The sequence below is a fragment of a genome, unplaced genomic scaffold (genome assembly GCF_019419815.1).
Source record: "Pyrus x bretschneideri cultivar Hongxiangsu unplaced genomic scaffold, Pyrus_bretschneideri_v1 Contig19, whole genome shotgun sequence".
In the NCBI taxonomy this organism is placed as follows: domain Eukaryota; kingdom Viridiplantae; phylum Streptophyta; class Magnoliopsida; order Rosales; family Rosaceae; genus Pyrus; species Pyrus x bretschneideri.
The window spans coordinates 4578267-4602367 of record NW_025999490.1 but is presented as its reverse complement, the minus strand read 5'-3'; the positions used below and the strand labels follow the sequence as shown (position 1 = coordinate 4602367).

General features: G+C 37.1%; 3 protein-coding genes across 4 annotated transcripts; 1 reads left to right on the top strand and 2 right to left on the bottom strand.

The window, feature by feature from the left end:
- Positions 1–764: 764 nt before the first annotated feature.
- Positions 765–22917, bottom strand: ARP (auxin-repressed 12.5 kDa protein-like). 2 transcript variants are annotated; one of them, NM_001302326.1, is given in 5 exon segments: positions 773–1118; positions 1379–1583; positions 1722–1848; positions 11354–11360; positions 22907–22917. In NM_001302326.1, coding segments are annotated over 3 exon segments (351 nt in total). In that variant the 5' UTR covers positions 1828–1848; positions 11354–11360; positions 22907–22917; the 3' UTR covers positions 773–1078.
- On the bottom strand, positions 7057–10598 carry LOC103934573 (cilia- and flagella-associated protein 251). The gene is made up of 5 exons (XM_009344356.2): positions 10100–10598; positions 9356–9587; positions 8967–9187; positions 7317–8885; positions 7057–7207 (listed from the first exon to the last, which is right to left on the bottom strand). The coding sequence occupies exons 1-4, from the start codon at positions 10560–10562 to the stop codon at positions 8224–8226; spliced, it is 1578 nt and encodes a 525-aa protein (XP_009342631.2). The 5' UTR covers positions 10563–10598; the 3' UTR covers positions 7057–7207; positions 7317–8223.
- LOC103934664 (ethylene-responsive transcription factor 12) lies at positions 16731–17638 on the top strand. The gene has a single exon (XM_048582316.1). The coding sequence runs from the start codon at positions 16879–16881 to the stop codon at positions 17413–17415; it is 537 nt and encodes a 178-aa protein (XP_048438273.1). The 5' UTR covers positions 16731–16878; the 3' UTR covers positions 17416–17638.
- Positions 22918–24101: the final 1184 nt, after the last annotated feature.

The window sequence follows — 24101 nt, the reverse complement described above, 5'->3', positions numbered from 1 at the left end:
GATGATTCCACCAATAATAAAATGCCGTATTATTTTATTGTCTTATTGACAAGAGACGTTACAATCTGCGGGTTTGTAAATTGTATTGCAAGCAACATTTCAATTCAATCCAACACACCAAAACAAAGCCTAGCCCCCACCTAATCTGTCCTTGAACAAAAATGAAATAGGTGAATCTCCCATTTCCATGATTCCATTTTATTATGGACCTATATGAAGATTATGATCAAAGATAATGTATCATAATTTGTCTCTTCCCAATGGGCCCCACTCACCAACCTCACGTAACGTCTCAATTGCAATTCTCTCTCCTTATCCATAGACATGTGGGTCTCTTTACATGGACAGACCAAATTATTAAAAATACAAGGACGATATACCACATATTATAATATGAAAAAAAATTAAAATATCTAATATCTTCTGTATAATAAGCTATCAACTTGAAATACTTCCACGTTGACGTATTTATGTATTTAAGCGTATAAAGTCGTCCTCAATCCTCATTGGATTCTTATCTCGTTTAGATAGATAACATTGGAAATAAATTCTCTTCATATCTCTTCCATCAATACTCACCGAATCACGTCCCACCGGTTCAAGCAATTCGAATCCTTGAAATTTGATTATAACCTCCTTAATCATAATAACTTAAGTTGTTTGATATAATTTCAAAAATCTAGATCATTTGATCCGATGGCCTTAATAGAAGAGATCCGATGGTCCCTTCAATAAAACCAAATAACTAAGTGCATCATAACATCTAATAAAATACAGAAGATATTTATTTATTTGATTATAGTAAAAACACGACAGCAACTCCTCACAACCATCCAACGTTAGATCTGACCCAACAATCATCACCGCACAAGCGTTCAGACAATCTCACATATCATAATTCCAAGACAGTGAGCTCTCCTGGAAGAAAGCCCTAGATACAAAATCCATAAGGATACCTAATCGTATTGCCATCAGAAAACCCTCATCGGGGCGCGTGGCAAACACTGAGATGAAAAGGTACACTATTTACATGCAGCCCCTGGCGGCTGCTGGTGAGCTCAGTTGTTTCTTCGTCACCTTAACGATGATGGATGCTCCTGGTCTCCCCGCTGTAGAGCCTGTGAGATCAGATCACACATAAAAGGTTAACCCATGATCGCAACAAGAAACCATATAGATCTAAACCCGACAAACAGATCCTCGATCTACGGCTTAGATCTATTTACGTTAATATTAAAATACGCACAAACAGAACCCTATATAATCACGGTACTTATAGTATCCATATTTGTATCTTTCGGTTCTTTCTTTTTTTTCGATTAAAAATTTGCAACTAGTTCTATGCGTACGTTATTAGGGTTAGGCTACGTATACATACCAGTCGTAGACAGTGGGAGAGTTGGGCTGTGGCTTGTCGAAAACCTGGTTGCCCATGGATTTGGTGGCAAGGTTGCTACCTGGGTGGAACACACTCCTCCAAACGTTGTCTTTAGCACGAGCGGAAGCTGGTGTGCCCGGGGTTCCTGGGGTGCCTGGTGTTCCGGGGCTCATCGGCATCGCCAACTTGCTCGACTCTCCCTCCACTTCAAAACATGACCAAGTTAATATTAATTAAAACCCAAAAGTAAAAACCTCTAAATCCTTAGCAAATAACATATTAAAAAGGGACAATGATCGACGAAGAAAGAACGAACGTCGTGCTCAGAGAATAATTGTCGTACCTTTGATATTCAAGGGCTTAGGAGACGGCTTCCTAAGCATGCCAAGGCCGCGTTCAGGCTGAGGTCCGGCGACAATATCATCCCAAAGCTTTTCAAGCAGAACCATTTTTGCTCTCTCTCTCTCTCTCTCTCCCTCCTTTTCTTCTCTCTCTATCTAGGGTCTAGATGGTTCTATTTATAATACAACTTGAAGCTAAAATATCTCCTCTCTCATTAAAATTTTGCTAAAAAATTATGCTATTAATGCACTCAATTTTATTTTTGTATCTCCTCTCAACCTTCAATAGTCAGATATAATAAAGAAAAGAAAATCGATTGATAAAAATTAACAAACGTACGTAAAAAATAAAAATAAATGTATATGTAACACTATCTTTTTGTTATCTTTTGTTTTGCTACTTCCACCTGGGGTGGTGGCATTGATATTGAATTAGGGATTATGAGAATAATGCTAAGGTGATTAAATTTGTAAACAAAATTTACAACTTAAATAATATGTCATCAATAAAAAATAATCATGTTTATCAATGTTTAATAATCCAGTCAGGAGCTTCCATATTTTTTAGTTTATAAATTTTATCTACAAATTTAGTTTCTGTAATATTACTTTTTAACTAGAATTAAGATGAGTGGCTATAGTAAAAATGAGAGTGGAGAAAAGGACGAAGGAAATGGATAAGACTGAAGACTTGCTAAACTTGGGTCCCGCCATAAAATATCCACCTAAGATCTAAATGTCAGTTACTTGGGGCTTTGCTTCACAAGTGTACACTCAATGCCTAAACGTTTGTCCTATTCCTCAGAACAATGTGGGGCCCACAAAGTGATGGAGACCTGGGTCAGACTGACATGTGGGAAACTTTGATTGGGGTTCGTATTTTCCAACAAGTCCTCAATTCTTGTCAGTGGCTCGTTTGGTGCGACAAATTTTTTAGTACGCGAAAAACACATTCCGTGTATTAACTATTAAGTATAATAATATAATTAGTTAAATTTTTTATCGATATCATTATATTTAATGTATCTAGTTATATTCTCGACATAATTTGGTACATAAGATTCGACTGGATTGCATAAATCCCAAGCTTCAAAATATGTTGAGATAAAAAATAAAAAAATTTCAACCAAATCGAGAGTAAAAGATTAATTATTCAAAACAAAACTTATCGATTATAATTCTCTCCAAACTCATAATAGGATTAGAAGGATAAGTTTACTTTCATCCTCTTTATTAATGAAATATGATTTTTTTAGAGCTGGTTTGGTATTACTGTGTTTTAAAAAAAAAAACTGATTCTGCCGTACTGTGAGAATAAGCAGCTGTGAAATAAAGCAGCATAATGTTTGATAAATTTTTTTGTAAAAGTGATTTTGGAAAAAAAAAAAAAAAACAGTATTATAGTGTTTGATAAACTTTTATGTAAAACAGATGTGAAAAAAAGCCGGTTTTTCAAAGATGAGTTTTGCAGCTTTGTGTTTTTAGCTTTTTTCATCCAAAACTGTGAAAAAAAAACTGAAGCTGAATGTTTACCAAACATATAAAAGCTCCCAGCTTTTTTTGATAACCAGAATCACCTCAGTATCAAACTAAGGTTTAACCTTAAAAGAGATAACAGTGTTGGAGCATCTTCAAGAATTCATACAACTGCAACAATCGGGTCATCCCTTCATTTGGCAGATTGTGTTCTCTCTCCAAACTAAACCTAAGGCCCAAAACTCACCTTCCGAATTAGAATCCGAATCCATCTCTCAAATCCAGAAAATGGACTCGGTTTCAAGGCCCAACAATCAAACCAAAGTTTTTGACCCACCTTCCGGATCCGAATCCACCTCCCGAGTCCAGAAAATGGACTCGGTTTCAAGGCCCAACAATCAACCTAAGTTTTTGACGAAATAGTCAAATAGTGATGATATTGTGTACCAAGCAATTGGACAAAGCACGTCCACCAACAAAATCATTCCATTACTTCGTAAGTAGGTGATTTAATTAGAGAAATTGTAAGAGGATTCTCTTAAAAGTAGAGCTCTTTATAGATTCTCTGTCGTCTCATGTTTTTAACATAATGTTTTATAATGTTGGCATAGAAATTAACGGTAAACTGTGAGATGTTAGAAAGTTCATGAAAAATTCAACTTTGAGAGAATCCCTTAACATTTCTTTTTTTTTTCTTTTTTTAAAAAAAGGGACCAACTTCTTGTTTCGCCATGACAATCCACTATTTTGAGGGCTAAAAAAAACTCACAAAAGCATTTCAACCTCCTGCTAGTCGAACCCGGGACGTGCCTTGTGAAATACGAGTCTAAAATTCGTCCCTAATTATTGGACAGCCGTGGTGGTTAGTCCCTTGGCATTTCTATTTTATTAACATTGCTAATGCCATCCTCGATAACATCAGCTTCTTAAAGCGAAGTTTTGTAATTAATGTCGAGATCAAAAACACCAGACAAAAGTTCCTTGGAATCTCGAAGCCATCTTTATTTTTAAGGTTTTGTAGATGAACAACAGATTTGGTGGGGAGTCGGCGTCCGGCCGCACCCACAACCATTCCACAAAAATTATAATTTCTACAAACTTAATCCAAACCTTGTTATTACTTTACCATTTTAACACCAGTTAATTCTTTGGTATCATCCACGTCCATACCAAAAAAAACACCAACAAGGCTACAAGTTGCCTGCCGACAACCATGTATCAAACTCATCACTAACATATATACATCATTCTCGACATCTATGCGAGTCAAACTTCGAAAATACCCCAACAAAACTTGCTGCAAGTCGCAACTAGGTATCGTAACTCATCACAAGTATAAATCATCATTGCCATCTATGTAAGTCGAACTTGAAACCTTCTCAAACCAAGTGAAAGACAGATACCAATAGATCAAAGGCTAGTTTCAAATTTTACGCAATTAATGAATCATAAAAACTATATTGAATATTCGAAATATTCTCATCATATCTCGTTGTTTCCAAGCTGCCTAACCATCCAAAATAATAGAAGGAGAAGAGTATATCATGGCTGACACAATACGGCAAAAGCAGCAGAAGTGAAAAATAAACAAACAAGACAAAAAAGAAATAGTTCAAAACTTCAAATCCACACCTGCTCCCCTTATCCAGAAGTGTATATATAGAACCTGGAAAGCTTGGAACCATGAAAGCATCATCATCGAAGCAATGGCAGCCCACCTGCAAAACAAGATCGCTGTGGATGCTGCAGCCGATAGCAATTCACTTGATTCCTTATCATTCGTGGGCCTCATCTGTGTTCAGGATCAGCAATCCAAGTGCCTTCCTCCTACTAACAATGCTAATCAAATTCACAAACAAGACACAGAGTTTGAGTTCAGTCACACAGAGTCCATTGTCACTGACCCAATCAAGCATTACCCAGCAGACCTCTTGATCTCGAATGGTCAGATCGTACCAAAAGCAACTGCATTTGAATCAACGCAACGTCTCAAGACTGACCAGCTTCGCATCAATGGTCCAGTACAAGCAACACTTACCAGAAATAAGAGATCAACTGATGCCAGAAATAAGAGATCAACTGAAACCACCGGTGGCACAGAAGTATATGCTAAGCCAATTCCAGAATCCAGAAACCAAGAGAAAAAGGAGAAGCCTGCGCCAACATCATCGTTTGGCAAGAAAATATTCAATTCACTTTTCTTCCCTTGCAAGGAATGCCAAGTTGCTAAGCCAATCGAGGGAGCACATAGAGTGTCAGAACAAAATGGGAAGTCACGTTGACATGAAGCTTCTTTTCTTTTGAATTCTTTCTAATTCAGCTAATCAGAAGTCCATTCAAATAGTAGAGAAGAAACTTAGATTTCGAAGTGAGGCTTCAATATAACCTGAGTTTGTTTCAGTTAGCAACAATCAATAAATTTCAGATATGAATTTGTTTTCTGAGCTCTGATCAATAAACAACCCGATGATAGATTCTCAACAGTCTCAGGTCACTTAAAGTCACTAATACAAATCTGTTTTGCAGCAGTCAATGCCATAAACCGATAAACAGTCCCGACTTCTTTATAATCTATATTAACGCTTCATCATACAGCACAGTGCATTGTATAGAGAACTACAAAAAGTATAATTCAACCTACCAGGATCAGATGAAGTTATCTGATATCCTACAGGATTCATGGCATCTCAGTATCGTTTCTAACGTACTGAAGTCGTTCATCAGTGTAAGGCTGCCTGGATCTAACACTAACATTAACACTACAGATCATTTCCCAAGCCCTGTGTTTGCCTTTTCTTTTACTTAATCCTAATCTTGATCATACCAAAACTAAGCTACTTTTTGAAACTTGTTAGGCCTTTATGATAACAAATTTTGACTCGGGTTGAGAAACCATACATCTGGTCAAACCTAACTTATTCTAGAGATGGGAAAATGGAAAATTATTACAGCATGATTAATTTTACAGCTTTTGTAGTTGCAGCTATCAGACCTCACCAACAATCCCATATGTAAGTTATTTTCCGAAAGAAAATCTAAGTTTTAGGACTCCATGACAATAAACTGTTTTAGGACTCCACGGCAATGGAACTGTCAAAAACATTTCACATCAAACATGAGAGTAAATTACCAAAGTATGAAATAACAGCATGCCATAGAAAAATAAGAGTACCTCAATCCACATTTGTCTTCACATAATGAAACACTACCCAGAAGAATCTGAACAATTACAGATCATGATAACAAAAAAATGAGGACGGAGGAGGAAGAGTAAAACTTCAAATTACACTGCTAGCAATTATATGCCAACTTGAATTTCATAAATTTAAATTGAACATCTTTTAAGTATTTACAATATCTGAACCATTCACTTTACTATCCTAAAGTAAAACTGCCACTCTCCAAGTGCTTTGTAGGCAGTATAAAGGTACACGTAAACTCAAGAATCAAGATACCCAAAAATTGATCAATTACATATCCATCCTAACTCATGGAAGACTAATGTACACACTGTAAGTTCAATTTCAAAGGGTCCAAAATGGGTATCATTAATTCCCAATTTCCCAAACCAAAATGTTTCATTTAACCTTGTCACTCCACAGCACCTAAAAATTGAAGACTGACCTTAGAAAGACTAAGAACCAGCATTTACACTTGATAAAATTTGCAAAGACCCTCAAGCTGAGTTAATTCAAGCCTAATGCAATCTTCCTTGCATAAAAATGAAATGAATGATAACCAATTTCTTATAACACAGACTAAGATAAGTCCTAGTTATGACACCATTTACCTCACAATCTATGAATTGGCAGTAACATAAATAATTTATGAAAGAATAAATCTTGTAAGAAAACTAAAAACTTTCTACAAAAACTCAGTTTTGATTATATAAAACAGGGGATACTAAACCAACCGTCCATGACCTCTGATTAGTCAACTGTGTAGGAAAATTTGCAAAAGAAAAATCACTTTGCCTAACATCTCAAGATTTTCCATATTTTACAACATATCCCTGCAATGAAACAAGTGGCTGTCAGATTCCATGAACAATTGTATACTCAAAACCCAAGATCTGCTTCATCACACTATCACCAGAAATTAAAGAAAAAGAAAAGGCTAACCTCAACAAGCTTTGAGATTTTTGGACGGCATACAGACAAGTAATGCATAACTGTTTCTATGGTTGGTGGGATTTGATGGGGCTGAAAAGCACTGATAATCTTCTCTACTGCTCTCTTGACTATCATGTTATGTGCATCCTTGCTGAGACTACCATCACGCCATTTTGGTTTTAACATATCTTTTACTAAATCTACAAGAGCTGCACGGAAATTCCTCACAGCTTTTGATTCTTGCTGTACATTCCCGTCTGTCAAATGTTCACCATCCACTTCATTCTTATCTCTAAATCTATCTACTTTTATGTCTTCTTGGTGTCTAGAACAGTCACTTTCATGTCCAGAATCACCATACGCCGTACTGGCTTTGTTTTGTTTTGTACTACCTTTGAGATGAGACGGGCCCAAGGGATTTTCTTCTCCAGTCATGGTTCCTTTTTGGCATACAGCATTAGTCCCCAATGTCTCTGCTTCAGTGCCAGGTGAATTATGGTCACGTATATAGCAGCTATTATCTAATACCTTCTCATGATATGTATTATGTGAAGACATAGAGTTTGTATCACCATCACAACCTGTCCGTGTGGTCCCACTAGCAGATTCACCATGTATTTGCTGATGCAATTTATTCACAGCGGTTGCCCCTTCAGGATAGAAAGAAGTTTCACCGGAGATGTTTGCTAACTTTGGTAACTCAATGCTGTCCCGAAGAGGGTCATACTGCCTCCCTGAAGATGATAGAAATGCATGAGGAAGAATAAAAGATGGCCGGAAAGGCACAGATGGCTCCCAGTCATTTGAAGAAATTTTTGTTTTAATTTCAGCAGAGCACAATGACACGCTGGTCACAGGAAAACTTTTCAACTCAGAACTAGAGAAGGGAGAAGAGCTTTTCAGCAAGGGAGGTAATCTAGTACAAGACCTGGTAATCCCTACTTCGATCAAAAAGCTTAAGAGTATCATGAGGACTTGCATCGAGATTGGAAGAACTAGAAGGCAACGAAAATCCAGTCCAAGATGAAATACGGCTAGTTGGAAACAAGCCAGTAGTTGAAAGATTTCTTGAGCTTGAATTCAAAGCAAGGTTCACGAGTGGGGAACTATGAACACGGTGCACATGCTGGCTCCAAATTCCATCTGGTTCCCCCATACCGCTCGTATGTGAAGAGGTCTTCCTTATAAAGTACTTGCCTGATGATGAAATAGATCCATTTGAAAAAAATCCAGGTTCAGGATGCAAACCGCTCATAAATATAGATTTATCTTTATAAGAAAGCCAATTTCGTGTCTGATCATCTCTTTCTATATCCTTAAGCGAAGAGAGAAAGCCTGGATCATCTTTGGATGAATGCAATTTCTTTGCAACAGTGGACTCGCCCACATTTGATTCCTCCTCTATAACTGTTGGAAACTTGCGCTTTTCATGAAACTGGTGCTGTCTTCCTATGTGTTCCAAAAATCGGATCTTTTCAGATGTGAGATGTGAAGAAAATGCAAAATCACTTCCACTTGAAGAGGCCAGAGGTTCACGAAAACCAGGTGACCTTGATCTCTCAGTAATGTCTCTTAGGCCTGTTACAATAGAAGGGTGTTAATAAGAACGTCATACGAGAGCACTTTTTTGACATCCATACCCAAGAAGATACAACGTACCTTCATCAAGCTGGACTTCTCTAGTAGAATTAGCAATATCTCCCTCAGGTTGTGGTTGGGAACTAACGGGATTATCTTTTACATGGACGAATTTACAAGAACTACCTCTAATGCACCAACCCTTCGCATGGAAATCACATATAATAGCTGGGTGCTTGTTTCGATCACTAGTCTCAACCGCAGGAGACGTAATTGTGGTCCCTATCTCAAAAGCACCCGACCTGAAAAACCTGACAGTTAGTGGGATGGGTGAAGGTTTGGTTCAAAAGGTAAATAATTAGCCACCAGGTACGCACGTTAATCCAACACTCTAAATATTGAAAATGCATTGGCTTTGGTTCTACAATGAAAAGATTTTAAACGTATAAAGGGCCAACACATCACCTCACCTTGAATCCATTTGCTTTCTATCATTCCTCTGCCGCATGTCCACTTGTTTCATCCCATCCTCTGGGCTCACAACACCTCTAACCTCCTTACCTAAATTATCCCTCATCGGGATGGCATCAGCCATCTCTTCCCCGCCAACTCTACATGAGCTGGCGGCTTTAGCATCCATAATCTCACTATTACACACATGACTGTTGCCATCATCGCGTAGGTCTACAGAGGTTCTCTGGCCTGAAAGGATTCCAGCATCCTTGTTAACAACCACATAATCATCTTTTATACCAAAATGTTGGTGAGAGATAGAATGTTGATACGTATTCGATAACAATCCAGTTATCCTTGAGCTAAATTTTTCTATAAAACCGGAACACATTCATCTTCTAGCTAAGGGATATATGATTGAATCGAATAACGGGTGGATTTCGAATCAAGTAGAATGCTTTACCTATAAGTTCAAACGAGCAAACCGAAACCTTTTCCCAAACTCTTCAAACTACAGTTCCAAGTTTACAACAATTCGTCATAACCCAATTGCATTACTTAATTTCACCTAAAATTTTCCAATTAAGCTAAAAAGGCACAGCATTGAAACATGAATTGCTACAATCAAGCCATATTTTACAGAATCAATCTAAATTCGAAGTCAAAAGAAGCAAAAAACACCGAAATTTCAAAAAAAAAAAAAAATCAAACAAATTATAAGAAATTAAAATTAAACTAGGTTAATAGAAGAGGTAAATAACCGTTCTGATGATCATGGGCTCGAATTGGCGAATCTGAAATATCCATATCCACTTCAACCCTTCCTTCTGCTTCGTCTTCCATATTCTCTTCCGCCTCCGCCGCCTCCTCTTCTTCTTCCGCCTCCGCCTCCTGCTCTTCCTCCTCTTCTTCCGCCTCCGCCTCCTGCTCTTCCTCCTCTTCTTCTTCCACTTCTTCTTCTAACAACTCGGGGTCTTCTTCTTCTTCCTCGATATCGGAGTCGGAGCATTCGGCCGGTTCCAGAAATTGGTCATCGCCGCTGTGAGGCATTCTCAGTGCGTGGCTGTACACGTTGGTACGGTGAGACTTGGTGTGGAGTTTTGCGGGGACGCTGAGACTGTGAGCTTCACTGATCTCCGCCGGCCAAGGAACACAAGGCAATTCGGGAACGGGTAGTGCTGATGTCATAATTATTTGGACTAGAGGAAACGGTAGATGTTCCATGTAATCAATGGAAAAGGATCCTTGCCGGATATTTTTTCTGAGAATCTAAGTTTCCGTGATTGTTTATCGTATATCGTGCGGTCAGAAATTATTTTAAATTTTAAAATTTAAAATTAAATATAAATAATACTTAACAACAACTGACTATACAATGTACGATGAACAGTCACAATCACAGAATCCTTAGGCCATCTCCAACCGAGGGTTGGCAAGATGGCTCGTTTTAGCTCTCTGGCCCTCCAAGATTCTCCAAGATATTAATATTTTAATGAACAGTACAGGATCATATTTACCTCCGTCTCCAACCGAGGGCCAAATGGTTAAACATAATTTATTATTTAAATTTAAAAAATACAACAACTTAAATCTAAAAACAACAACTTATATTTAAAAAGTACAACTAAAATTTAAAAACAACAAATTAAATTTAAAAACTACAAATTAAATTCGAAAACAACATTAACTTAAATTTAAAAACTAAAACAACTTAAATTTAATATTCATAATCAACATCATCTTCATCATTCGCCATCGTATGAGTATAGTAAGAGGTAAACAATTGTCGTCGACTCATCATTTCTTTTTTTTTCCTATCAAAATAGGTCTTACTCATTGGAGTGTAATTCGAAGTGTTCCTTTATATATTTTTATCATCCATCTCTTCTTGTATTTGTTTTGCCCTTCTTCATGCTTATGCTTCATTTCTTCGGCCTCAAGGGCATTTTGCTCTGCCAATAATCGCAATGAGGTCGTCACTTCATGTTGAGTGGCGTAATTATCATTTGCCTTACCCTTTTCCTTCAACCTTCCCACCTTGTTTCGTCCCATGGCCCTAGGTATGGAACCTTCACCCGAAGACAGATTTTCTACCCTTTTTTGTTGAATGGTTGGAGATCCATCTTCATCCATATCTACAGCTAAGGAGGCAGTTTCGAACACCGGCGTAGGAGCTCTCTTTGGTGGATCTTCAAATAACACTCACCCTTTACAAATTTCCTAACAACTGTGAAACTAAAAGCGTTTCAAGCTGCTCTCCATATACAATTCCTCCGCTTGGCTTACCTAGAAAAAAATTAAAGAAAATTAATTTATGAAATTAAATTTAATATAATTAAATATTTAAAATAAATTGTGAAAACACTTACTTCGTCGTAGTAATTAGCGTCGCTTTCATGTCTCCTTGCGGCTGCTAACAATGCTTGATGCCATTTGTTCAAACTTGGCTGAAGATGTTTCTTCCATCTTGAAGAACAACTCTCGTGGTTTCAAATATTCACTGAAGTGGTGCCTTCATAGAACTCTAAGTATTTTTTGGACACACGAGTCCAAACACCGTCATTTGTTTGACAATTCCTCCTCACACTATCTTCCAACACTCATCTATCAGTCTTGCAAAGAGCTTCATCTTCTTTTCGGGTCCAAGCCATACCTTTCATTGCAGAAGAGGCCATTTCAAAATTATTAAAAAAATTGAATGATAGATTTTTGAAAAAGGAATATGAGAATTGAAATGGTAGGAATGGTGAAAATTTTGTGAGGAATAGTTTAGGTATTTATAGGAAAAAAATAGATTTAAAAAATAAAATAAAAGGCTCAAAAAACCCTAAAAAAAAAAAAAAAAAAAATTTGAATCCAACGGTAACTGGCAACAGCTAGCCGTTGGTTTCAAAATTATTTTTAAAAATTCCTGTCGATTATAACCGACAGGAATACATTTGTATTAAATAATATAAACGAAATCCTGTTGGTTATAACCAACAGGATTTCCAGTTTTCTGGCCAGCCCTCTAGCCCTCTCCGATTCCGTGGGACCCTCTGAGATTCCACAGCCCTCTGGCCTAACTCTCAGTTGGAGACGGTTTTCAGGCTATTTTTGGCCCTCTGGCCCTCTGGACCCTTCGGTTGGAGATGGCCTTAGGATCCTTAGAAAAAAGATCTGACGAGAATCCTTTTTTGTAATCAATATTCCAAAAGCAGACATACAACTCTATCCAAGAAAAAGAAAGTTAAATATTTGGAAATTAAATGAATACTACTAGGCCATGCTAGAATAAATTTATGAATATTCTACGTAATAGTGAGATAATAATTATAAATAAAAAATTCTTTTTTATGACCAAATTATCCCTGCATTATTTTATACATTCTTTCCTATTGGTTTTGAACTTTTTTGTTTGGGGGCATTTATGTTACATCCCGACTCTGGGCGGATCACTTCTCAGGCCCGCTCCACCACCGTAGCACGATATTGTCCGCTTTGGGCTTACCATTCCCTCACGATTTTGTTTTTGGGAACTCACGAGCAACTTCCCAGTGGATCACCCATCATGGGATTGCTCTCGCGCGCTACACGCTTAACTTCAGAGTTCCGATGGAACCCGAAGCTAGTGAGCTCCTAAAAGGCCTTGTGTTAGGTAGAGATGGGAATATACATATAAGGATCACTCCCCTGGACGATGTGGGATCTTACAATCCATCTCCTTAGGAGCCCGACGTCCTCGTCGGCACACTACGGCCAGGGTTAGACTCTGATACCAAATTGTCACATCCCACCCAGGGCGGGACCACTTCATGGGTCCGCTTCACCACCATAGCACGATATTGTCTGCTTTGGGCTTACCATTCCCTTACGGTTTTGTTTTTGGGAACTCACGAGCAACTTCCCAGTGGGTCACACATCATGGGATTGCTATCGCGCGCTACTCGCTTAACTTCGAAGTTCCAATGGAACACGAAGCCAGTGAGCTCCTAAAAGGCCTCGTGCTAGATAGAGATGAGAATATACATATAAGGATCAATTCCCTAGGCGATGTGAGATCTTACATTTATGTCCCATTATTTTTTGTGAAGCTTGTTACCTCAAATGGGCTACTGGCATTGTATATTAGTATAGATATATAATATGCGTCAAACAAAAAGAATTTATTATTTAAATTACATATTAAAAAAAATTTGTTAATTTTTTTTCTTACCTCACCCACATACACATAGTTTTACTCGTACACTCTCTCTCTCGTACTTCCTACTTTTTCCCTTTTTTATTTTTATTTCTATTCACTTAAAAATTCTTTTTAATTCTTTTTTTTTTCCTTACATGTAAAGGGGGATAACTAGTGACAAATCACGATTATCCATCCCTTCTAGACCCGGAGAAGCTACGAGGAATTTCATTTTGTCCGTGACCACAATCAAGCAGACTGACCAACTCAAAGCATTGAACCCGGGACCTCCCAAATTTTTATATTTATTGGGAAGCCGTATTCTGCACCCTTACCACTAGAGCGCTTGCTGTAGTTATTTTAAACCTTTTTTTTTTTTTAATACACATATAATGTGTGACTTTAATCTAATTATTATTTAAATCGTCGATTTATTTTTGCATATAAATGACTACATAATTTTTAGGGTGACTAATTTATCAAAATGTTATCTAATTTTTAGGGTGACTTTTTTAATACACAATGTGTGACTTTTATCCAATTATTATCAAAATTTTACTGAAATTGTAACTAATTTATCTTCCTTTTCTACTTTACAATAAAAAATTTCCAGTTGAGGCATTACTGTCATTGAAGAAAAAAATGGAGCTTCCTGTTCGGTTGGGGTGGAATGGTGATCAATGTGCTCCCCCAACAACATCCATGGAGCGGAGCTGACTGCCAGTATGATAGAACAAGCAACAAGTCGGTCATCGACGGACTGTAATGAGTGTTTTAACTCTGCATGCACAGGGCTCTGGACAGCCAAGGGTTGAAGGGATTCTTGCCGAGTGACATATCCAAATTACATCATCTTCAAAGCATGTGAGTTCCTCTCTAACACTTGCTTCTGTATGGCATGTTCGTTTTTTATTCAACTTGACGTGCTAAACTTCGATGAAATGGTACTCAGTGCATAAATGCGACAGCAAGCAAGTCCAAGTGTTTTACAGCCTTTTTAACGCATGTTTTGTTCTACAGAAATTTGAGCAGAAGTAACATACAAGGGTCCATTCCTTCCTCACTTGGAAATTAAGTTAAACAAGCTTATAGAAGCATTGTAAATATTGGTTTGGTACTAAGATCCTTTTATAAAAGTGGGTATAAAAAAAACTGAGCTCAAAAAGGTGGTTTGGTAAACACTTAAAAACAGCTTATTTTCACAGTTTTAGGTGAAAAAAAAATTAAAAACATGAAGCAGCAAAAATGAGTTTATTCTCATAGCACAGTAGAAGCAGTTTTTTTTTCAAAGCACAACAATACCAAACCAGCCCTAAGTGTAGCTCATATATTCTCTTTTCCAAGACAGCCTATCAACAGTTCAATTCCATGTTTAAAAAAAACTCATGCTCCTTCCTTGGCAGGGACTCGTCGTTCAATTCCTAAATCGCGTGAAGAATTGACCTTGTTGCGAAGACTGTAAGACGTATCATAACGCAACTTATAGTTGTATGAAACCAAAATGTGTAAGAAAAAGACTCTTATGTAAGTTGTTATGTTGCAGTAATGTCAATGACAATTCCCTGTCCGGAAAGGTCCCAGCTGCTCTAGGAGGCAGGCTTTTACACGGAGCAAGCTTCAAGGAAGAATTAGACACTTCATAATCTGCACGATTTTGGGGCTTTTTGCATATGTTAACATGAAAAGAAATGTATGTATACTAATCCTGAACTACATATTTGGTTTTGACTCAGTTTCACTGATACCGGGACTACCTATGTGTCTGACTGCCCTTGGTTGATCTTTTAGGCAAAATCCGACTGCAGGTAAGGATGTCGATGTAGAAATCAAAATGCTTCCGTGCTTCCACACCTTACTCCCATATGGAGTTTAGAATACTAAAATAGTGTTACTTAACAAGATTTCTAAGAGATTGTTTGGCATTTGAATGTCACATATTAAGGTTTTGGGGATTGCCGAGCACAAAAAACTTGCCTGCAACGAGATACATTGTATTTCTCTCTCCCCCGCTCTCTCTCCTCACGTTGGTATACACTCTCTGTTACGTGTACTTCACTTTAAATTCTTAGTACCATGCACGTAGCGTATAATGGATTGAGTTACAAGTAACAGAGTATATATCAACGTTCTCACTTCAAATTCTTAATATTATGTACGTAGCGTAATAATAAAATGAGTTACACATAACAGAGTGTATGAGGTGAGAGAGAAAGAGATAAAACGTGTATAAGAACACAGTCCCTACCACCATACGTATCTAAGCCTTCAAAATTCAGAGATCCAAAACAATATTCACAAAACTAACAGAAGAAAAAGCAGTCAGGTTCCCGTGAGTTGCTTACGAAGGATGAGAGCCTTCAGTCCTTCAGTCCTTTACTAACCGTACGATTACCTCCATCAGATGTTTGTACGTGGGGTCAGCAGTCAGTGGATCAGTGGTCACACAACTCACACCCACACCCTAACCTAGTCCCAGTCAAACACGCCATCGACGCAAGCCTTACCCACACCCAGCAGCAGCCCATCTCATAATTCAAAAGTAACCCAAAAACCCACCCCAAATTCAATTCAATGGGTCAACCCAACCGGCCCTCTGCCTCCTGCTACTTAGACACCACCTCTCTGCCCGCCACGTGTCCCCCTCCTCACCAAACACCCTTCAATCCAATTCACTGTACGAGAGATTTTTCAATATGATTAGAACACGAGGTGGTACATTACGTGTCATTATATAAATAATAAAATACATGTGCTAAAAAGTTAATAACTAAAAAATAAAACTTTCAACCACTTGTATAAAAACATATAATATACCATCCGTGTTCCGGTCATAATAAAAAATTACCGGCCCCACTTACCATGAATTACTATTTAAATAATCAATACAAGAATCTAAAAACAAAATCCCAAAATACGAAATAAATGGCGGGCGCGGCTGAGCCTGACCACACCGCCGTACAGATATCGGTAGGGCTTACATCACCACCCCTACACAAACCCACACGTCTACTCAGGCGGCGGCTCATTTCTTTCCATTCCCGTTAGGGCCCACAGCACTAACCTCACGTGTGCAAAACCCTCTCGCGTCCTCACCATAACCGTCCGACCGCACCTGAGAGCACATCTCCAATCTTGATATCAATCCAACGGCCCAAATAATTAACAAGTAGAAAAAACCGCGTCATCCAATCGAAACAATCAGTATATGTATAAGTAGAATAGAGCCGTGCCGTCCAGCCGACGATTACGGATGTCTGAGTGGGACCCCCAGTTTTTCACTTTCGACACCCATTCAAGTTTTCAACTTCTGTCAAAAACCTCCTCTCTCTCACTTTCTCTCACTCAAAAGCTTTGCTTTCTCTCTCTCTAGATCTTTCCATGGCGACTGCAGCTGCTCCGTCTTCCTCCCGCGAGGGCCACTACAGGGGGGTGAGGAAGCGTCCATGGGGCCGGTACGCCGCAGAAATCCGGGACCCATGGAAGAAGACGAGGGTCTGGCTCGGCACATTCGACACGCCGGAGGAAGCCGCCCTCGCCTACGACGGCGCCGCCAGGACGCTCCGCGGCGCCAAGGCCAAGACCAACTTCCCTGCGCCGATCCCCAGCGGCATATCCCTCGACCTCAACGCTCCCTCCGCCGCCCACTGGGCCACTCACTCCGGCCGCCTCGTCGAATTCCTCCACACCGGCGTCCTCAACGACATGGGCAGCGGCACTTCCACGAATGATACGCTGCCGTTGATGGCGAGGAGGGAACCTCAGCAAACTCCAGTTGGTGTGGCGGGAAATGTCGGCGGCGGCGGTAATGCCACGGTCGCGGAAGGTTCGGGTTTCGGCAGTACGGCGTCTTTTCTGGGACTGGTCCGGCGTGGCTTGCCGATTGATCTCAATGAGCCTCCTCCCTTGTGGCTGTGAAGAGTAGCATTAATCGTCCCGCCGTCGTTCTGTGTTTTTCCCTCTCATCGCTGGTTCTAATTATCTCTCGCCATAATTTTTCTTTTTATTTTAGTATTTTCACTAATTATCTAAAGAAAATCTTCACTGTTACGTTTCGGATGTATGAGGATATTAATATTTGAGAGAGGAAAAAAATAATGTTGTTAAAATTAAATTATTAGAGAGAGGCTTTTTCTTTGTATATATATTTCAATATTTATGTTTTTTTTTTCCTTTAATATTTTGTAATTTATCAGTTAGAAATGTCTTCTGGTTTTCCAGTGCAGTGCGAGTGGGATCGTCTGTTTCCGATAATCTTAGCATCCCCATGAAATCTGAAGCGAAAAATAGAACCACTTGCAGTTCTGAGGCGCGTGGTAGTTGAGAGTGTCCATGTCTGTCCCGACATGACGATTGCGGTACCTTAATCATTAATTAAACTAGTTTAATCATCTCTCCATTGTTAACAATTTCAAGAGCATTTTTGCTTCACCACAAGAACGATGTTGTAGCCTTATTTTACACTTAATCATTGTCAAATGTCATTTTACTTAATTTTGTTAAACTATAAATATCACTTTTTTTTTTTTTTAAATTTTCAAAATTCAATTAGTTTAATTATCTCTTTATATTCAAACAATTTCAAGAGCATTGTTGCTCACCACCATAATTACACTGTATATTCATACACACCTAATCATATGTCATATGTTCTTTTACTTAATTATGTTAATTTTTATATTAAATGTTAATTTTTTAATTTTGAAAAAATTAACCACAGTTAAGTGAAATGATAAGTAACAGATGATTGAGTGTAGGCTGCTTTGTCACACATAGACTTGCTCATTAAGCAATGAATTAGGATTCTTTCATCTCTTTCTTTCTCTCTCCTCCTATTTGAACGTTCGAAATTTCATCTTCTATTTTTTTAATCTTTGTGGAGGGAAGAAAGAAGGAAAAAAAAACATTCTAGGGAGGGAGGGAAGGGAAAAAGGGAGGCGAGAGAAACCCCATCGTTAAGGGGTTTATAGTTTTTGTAATTGAGCTTCAATGTTTGATTTTTCATCTTCTCATATTCCTGTATATGTGCAACAGAGGCCGAGCCATGAAGGGACCACGATGGTCTCAGACCCATCTAACATTTTTTGCACGTAGAAAAATTTAGTGTTATGTTTATGATTTTCAAGGGTTTTCCGCAAGCTCGGGCTCCAATCCGACCTTTTAGTTTAATTTCTTTTATTACGTTTGATTTGAAATTGGTGGCTGTTATGGAGTTCAAGTAATCCGTTTCTTGTGAGCTTTTGAGGAATAGGGAGAGAGGGAGAAAGGCACAGAGGCTTGAGTTTTAGATTTAAGGAAGAAATGATGAGGACGACACTACATCAAACGTAAACGACAATTAACGGTTGCTCATCACACGACATAGTAATTTTTGTAGGATTAAGAGGGCATTTCAAATGTGACTTTTGCGCAATTTTTAGGTTAAAATTTTGACTCCGCGCAGTGCAACCAATGGACTATTGATGGGTACTGTTATTGTTCATCTGGTTATAAATTTTCTAAATTTTGTATATATTGTACGAGAACCAAACATAACACACAGCTAATAGTTCCAGCTAGTTTTTTCAAATTCATTACAAGATACGTAGATTGTGACTACATACTTGCTAAGATCCATAAACGTAGACGATAATTAGAGTTTGTGATTGTGATTTATAGAAATTATTGTAGGGCCTAATTGGTATGACAAACTTTGGATTTTGGGAAAAAGTTGGTTTGTCTTGTTTGTTAATTTCATTGCACTAAGTGTGAAGACGTAGCCTTTCCTTGTTATGTAAAAGCAAGAACATACATACGTACACAATAAAATTGCCGCGTTCTTCATGTGGTGTGATGTTGCCGGCTTTGGGTCACTTTCTCTTCTTCTCTCTTTTTCCATCCTCTGCGAATCATCTGCTCTCTCTCTCTCTCTCTCTCTCTCTCTCTCTCTCAACCCAACCAATATTTGAAAATAATATTATTTACTTATACACAGAACCTTGATTAAAACGATAACGATAACGATAAAAAATCACATGCATTATTTTTAGGGAGTTTTAACGAAAAGCCCACGTTACTGTTCACTTTAACGAAAAGCTCATATTTTTACACTAAAAAATCAATCCTGGTACTATTCACTTTACCCTTTATTTTGTTCTTATCATTAAAACTCAAAGTTTTCAAGCCCTTTTTCATTAGTTTTCCTTTATTTTTATGTCAATTTCAAGCCTAGTGAGTGACAAACTTTGGATTTTTCTTCTTTTTCTAGATGTATTCTGTAAAATAATTCTTGATCACAATTCTCGCACCAATCGCGAAAGACAAATATATAACTTATGTGCAATGACACCACTAGTTATTTTGGTGGATTAGGGTTTGTATTGAAGACTTTTAAGTGGGAAAAATGAACCCGCAAAGTGCAATATAATCGCAATGTTGTTCAGGTGGTCTAGCGACACTCGATCTTCTCGTAATTTGAGAAGGTTTTAAGTTCAACTCTCTTTAAAATTTGTGGTATGTTGTCGTTTTTTGCGGCTTGTTTGTTATAAATGCATCTTGTAGGATGATTGATACATTATACAGGCTGTGACTACAAGTTATTCAGTTACTAAATTTTCATGTTATAAGAGTCTCTTTTAATTAACTCTCAGTGGTCATTATACACGCAAAGTAATTTTAACTAGCACATTTTTACCAAACTGATGTGTTCAAAACTTCAAATATAAGAAAATAGGTAATGTTAAAGAGACCAGCTATTTAGACTAAATTTTGTAAACTACATGATATGGTTGTTGATGATTGGATTATTACTTAAAACACGATTAACATGTTTATTTGTTATTGGTGACACATCATATAATTTACAAATTTTTATAAAACTTCCAAATTACACTTTTCACTCTAATGGTAGCTTTTGGATGTTATTTATATATGTCATATTGTTTATTTTAATTTTAAAAATAAGTTGTGAAAACTTGTGAAAATGAAGTTGTAATACAAAATCGTTAGTAGTTGTCAACCAGAAACACAATTGCTTTTAGGACGTGTCTTAGATTAGACAAAACAATATTAAAACCAATAAATTAGTATGAATCCAAGTCTGTGGGCTCGCACCGGGCACCAAATGATTTGATTGGTCGATCAGACACTGCTTTGGGTATTTTGTGAATCAATCAGATGCGCAGTTGCTAATTCAAAGTTCGTTTAGAAATAAAATTAAAAAGAAAAATTAATGAAAAGGATTTGAAAACTTTAAGTTTTAATGCTAAGGACAAAATAAAAGGTAAAGTAAATAGTATCAGGATTGACTTTTTAGTGTAAAAATGTGGTTCTTCGTTAAAGTGAAAATTACCGTGGGTTTTTCATTAAAATTCCCAAATTAAAATGGCTAATAACGGTTCTGATAGAATATTTTTTAGAACAAATTATTAGTAAAGTTCTTTTAAATTCAAAATTATTTTTACTAAAAATATTTTAAATTATTTTAAAGATATTTTCAAACAAATTCTTCGTACAAAGCAACAGGAGAAGGTCACTTAAGTTACAAAAGTAAACAAAAGATTGCAAAATCTAGTTAAAAGCTAAATTACGCAATTGTTAATCAATTAAATTAGGATTTAATATGTAATAATTGGAAAGGGAAGGGAAAAAAAAAAAAAAAGGAGGAAAGATGGTTTGATTAGGTAAAGAAAGTGGATGAGACGGCCATTGATTAAGTATTAGCATTAGGATTATATTTTTGGTCAATGTTTTTCTTTTTCACAGCCTCCTTTTAGGCCGGCGGCTTTGGTCACAAAATATTATATAATTTTATAAATCGATATAGGTAGCCTATGATGGTGCGTGTGTCCCTTGGACTCAAATGTTCAAAACGTAATGTCGTTTTCATGTGTAGCACAAGCAAACTAGCTACCACCTTGGTCTTTTTTTTTTTTTTTTTTAAGAATCAGTTAGTGGTTTCCTCACATTAGTTATCCTTTTAAGAGCCGAGAAGACTTACAAAAGTAGTTTAGTTTCGTCTTAAGCACCATCGTACAATTCACCAGCGCTAAGAATCGAATCCAGAACGTGTCATGCTGAATATAAGCCTGGAATTCGTTCTCAACAACTGGATCACTCTGTGGTGGTTATCTCCTTGGTCTTTTTTAATTATCGTTAAATTATATTATGAGATGATAGAGAATTCATGAAGAATTCTAATTTGAGAGAATCTCCTTAGCATTTCTCTAATTTGAATTACCATTTCAACCATGTCTTATTGCTACCCAAAGAGTAATAAGTGGGTGAAATCCATCAAACGTGATAATATCAAGCCACTCAGCGTGTAATATTTGCCAATAATTTGTCCATGTTAAGTATTGATGTCATCGGCTCCAAAAATTAGTGACACTACCCGATATTGCCTTTGCACTCAAATATAATTTTCATACTCTTCATTCATTGCGAGCCCCCCCCTTAACAATCAAGAATTCTCCGTTATGTTAAAAAGCGATTATTTAGTTTTTTTTTTTTTTTCTTCGTTTATTTTTGTAACGAGATTATAAATTTTAAAGATAATGTTAAGACGATTAAATTTAAAAACAAAATTTGTAAACTAAATAATGTGTCATAAATATGAACAACACGTTTATCAATGTTTGAATAATGAACAAATCATCAATTTTCATGTTTTTTAATTTTTTTAATTTTATTTATAAATTTAATCTCTATAACGTTAATGTTGTCCATGATTAATAGTTGGAACGTTTTATCTTTGCAGCTTATGTCCGTATTTTTTTTTTTTTTTCAATTCCTCAGTTAAAGAATATAATTAAATATTAGTGGATAAAAGCTTCAGTTGCATGGAATATACAAGTCGGATTTAGGGTTAGGGTTACAGAGAAGAAGACAACGAATAAAATAAGAGGGGGAAAGGAGGAAGAAGACTAAATACAACACGCAAAGGAGCTGCAGGTGCAGGTAGAGCAGCAGACTTGAATTGCTTTTACAGAGGAGATATTTCACGCAATTCCAAACGTCACCACTCGCCATCATCACCACTCAGCAAACATGCACATCAGCTGCTCCCTCCTGCAATTTCTGCAGAATCTGTACGCTGCATCCGCTGCCACCCTCTGCCGCGTGGGTACACCTACCCCCGGCCGTCAATTCATAGACTGGCCGATTTGACCCTCCCCAGTTGGTCCCCACATGCCTTTCTGTGCCTCCCCACTTCCCCTCTTCAGTTTTCTTTAGGTGACGTTGACGAAAAATTTTTGATCCTATTTATTTTAACAAAAAAAATATATTTTTACGTTAAGAAGTTAATTTTAATATTATTTAATTTACTTTTAATTTTGTAATTTTTGTTAAAATTTAAAAATTTTAAGCTTTTTTATTAGTTTTTTTATTTTCTTTCTCTTTTTCCCATTTTATTAAGGCGGGAATCCACTTCCCCCACGTTCGTGTCGGCTTCTCTGCGCGCGCAGTGGCTGGCTGGCGTTCAAACTGTGGCGGGTCCCCGCACCAGGCGAATCTTGTCGGAACCAGAGGTGTCACGGCCGTCTCTCCAACGTTTGGTTTTGCTTTTTATTACGTTGCGCAGCCTACACCACATTCTTAATAAATCGATAAATTAAAAAAAAAAGAAAAAAAGAAAACAACAACAACAACAAAAGTTGAGTTATGCTTTTGGTTTTCTGTTTATTATGTTGTCATACTATAATTTAGCATAAAACATACTTTTTATGATTTAATGTTTTGATTTACAATTTTACTTTTCTTTTTTGTCGAAGATTTATAATTTTACTTGCTGTCATGTATTTTACAGCTAAAATATAGTCACAAGTTATATAATATTATATGAAAAAAAAATCTCTTATATGAAATATTTGCCTGGTTATATATAAATTTATATTTTTATACAAATCACAGACGTATCTACTGAATTATAGAATGAGGATCCTCTCTGGATCCTCTTTGTAAGGATTCTGGAGATCCTCACATTATGTTTGTTCATCGTTCATCGTACATCGTGCGGTCATAAATTATTTTAAATATTTTTATTTAAAATTAAATGCAAACAGTACATAACGAAAATTAGTTACACAATATACAATGAACAGATATAAAATAAGGATTCTCAGAATTCTCACAAAGAGAATTTGAAGAGGATGCTCATTGAGAATTATATATTTTTAGTGAGTCACTTTGGTACGTATGATTAAGGGACAAGGATTGTCTGCCCTCCCACTTCCAGTGTCCTCCCATGCCCTTCTGTTTGTGTGATTACAGTTAAGCCATATCAACATTTTATATTACTATTCATTTTTGTCTTATTATCTCTATAAAAAAAACAATATAAAATGTTGATGTGGCTTAACAGTGATCACACAAAACAGGAGGGCACGGGAGGGCATCGAAAGTGGGAGGGCAGACAATCTTGTCCATGATTAAGATATAGCAACTACAAAGGCAAGCATTGGGACACGACGAAGCTTTTGTTTATGTGACACGTGTGCCCACTATATGAAATAACATGAAAATACATTACCATCTGAGAGATTTTTTTATGTGACCGACACATAGGGTGGTACACCACATATTATTATATAAATGGTGGGATATGTGTGTTACAAAGTTAATAA

What these genes read in the sequence shown, in the direction of transcription:
- ARP (XM_048582140.1), bottom strand. Translation starts at nt 1,827, where the DNA reads ATGGTTCTGCTTGAAAAGCTTTGGGATGATATTGTCGCCGGACCTCAG. An exon ending in TAAGCCCTTGAATATCAAAG is followed by an intron (nt 1,584 to 1,721) that starts GTACGACAATTA and finishes CATGTTTTGAAG; the next exon opens with TGGAGGGAGAGTCGAGCAAG. An exon ending in TCTCCCACTGTCTACGACTG is followed by an intron (nt 1,119 to 1,378) that starts GTATGTATACGT and finishes CTGATCTCACAG; the next exon opens with GCTCTACAGCGGGGAGACCA.
- LOC103934573 (XM_009344356.2), bottom strand. Translation starts at nt 10,562, where the DNA reads ATGGAACATCTACCGTTTCCTCTAGTCCAAATAATTATGACATCAGCA. An exon ending in AGAAAGCAAATGGATTCAAG is followed by an intron (nt 9,188 to 9,355) that starts GTGAGGTGATGT and finishes CAGGTTTTTCAG; the next exon opens with GTCGGGTGCTTTTGAGATAG. An exon ending in AGAAGTCCAGCTTGATGAAG is followed by an intron (nt 8,886 to 8,966) that starts GTACGTTGTATC and finishes CTATTGTAACAG; the next exon opens with GCCTAAGAGACATTACTGAG.
- LOC103934664 (XM_048582316.1), top strand. Translation starts at nt 16,879, where the DNA reads ATGGCGACTGCAGCTGCTCCGTCTTCCTCCCGCGAGGGCCACTACAGG.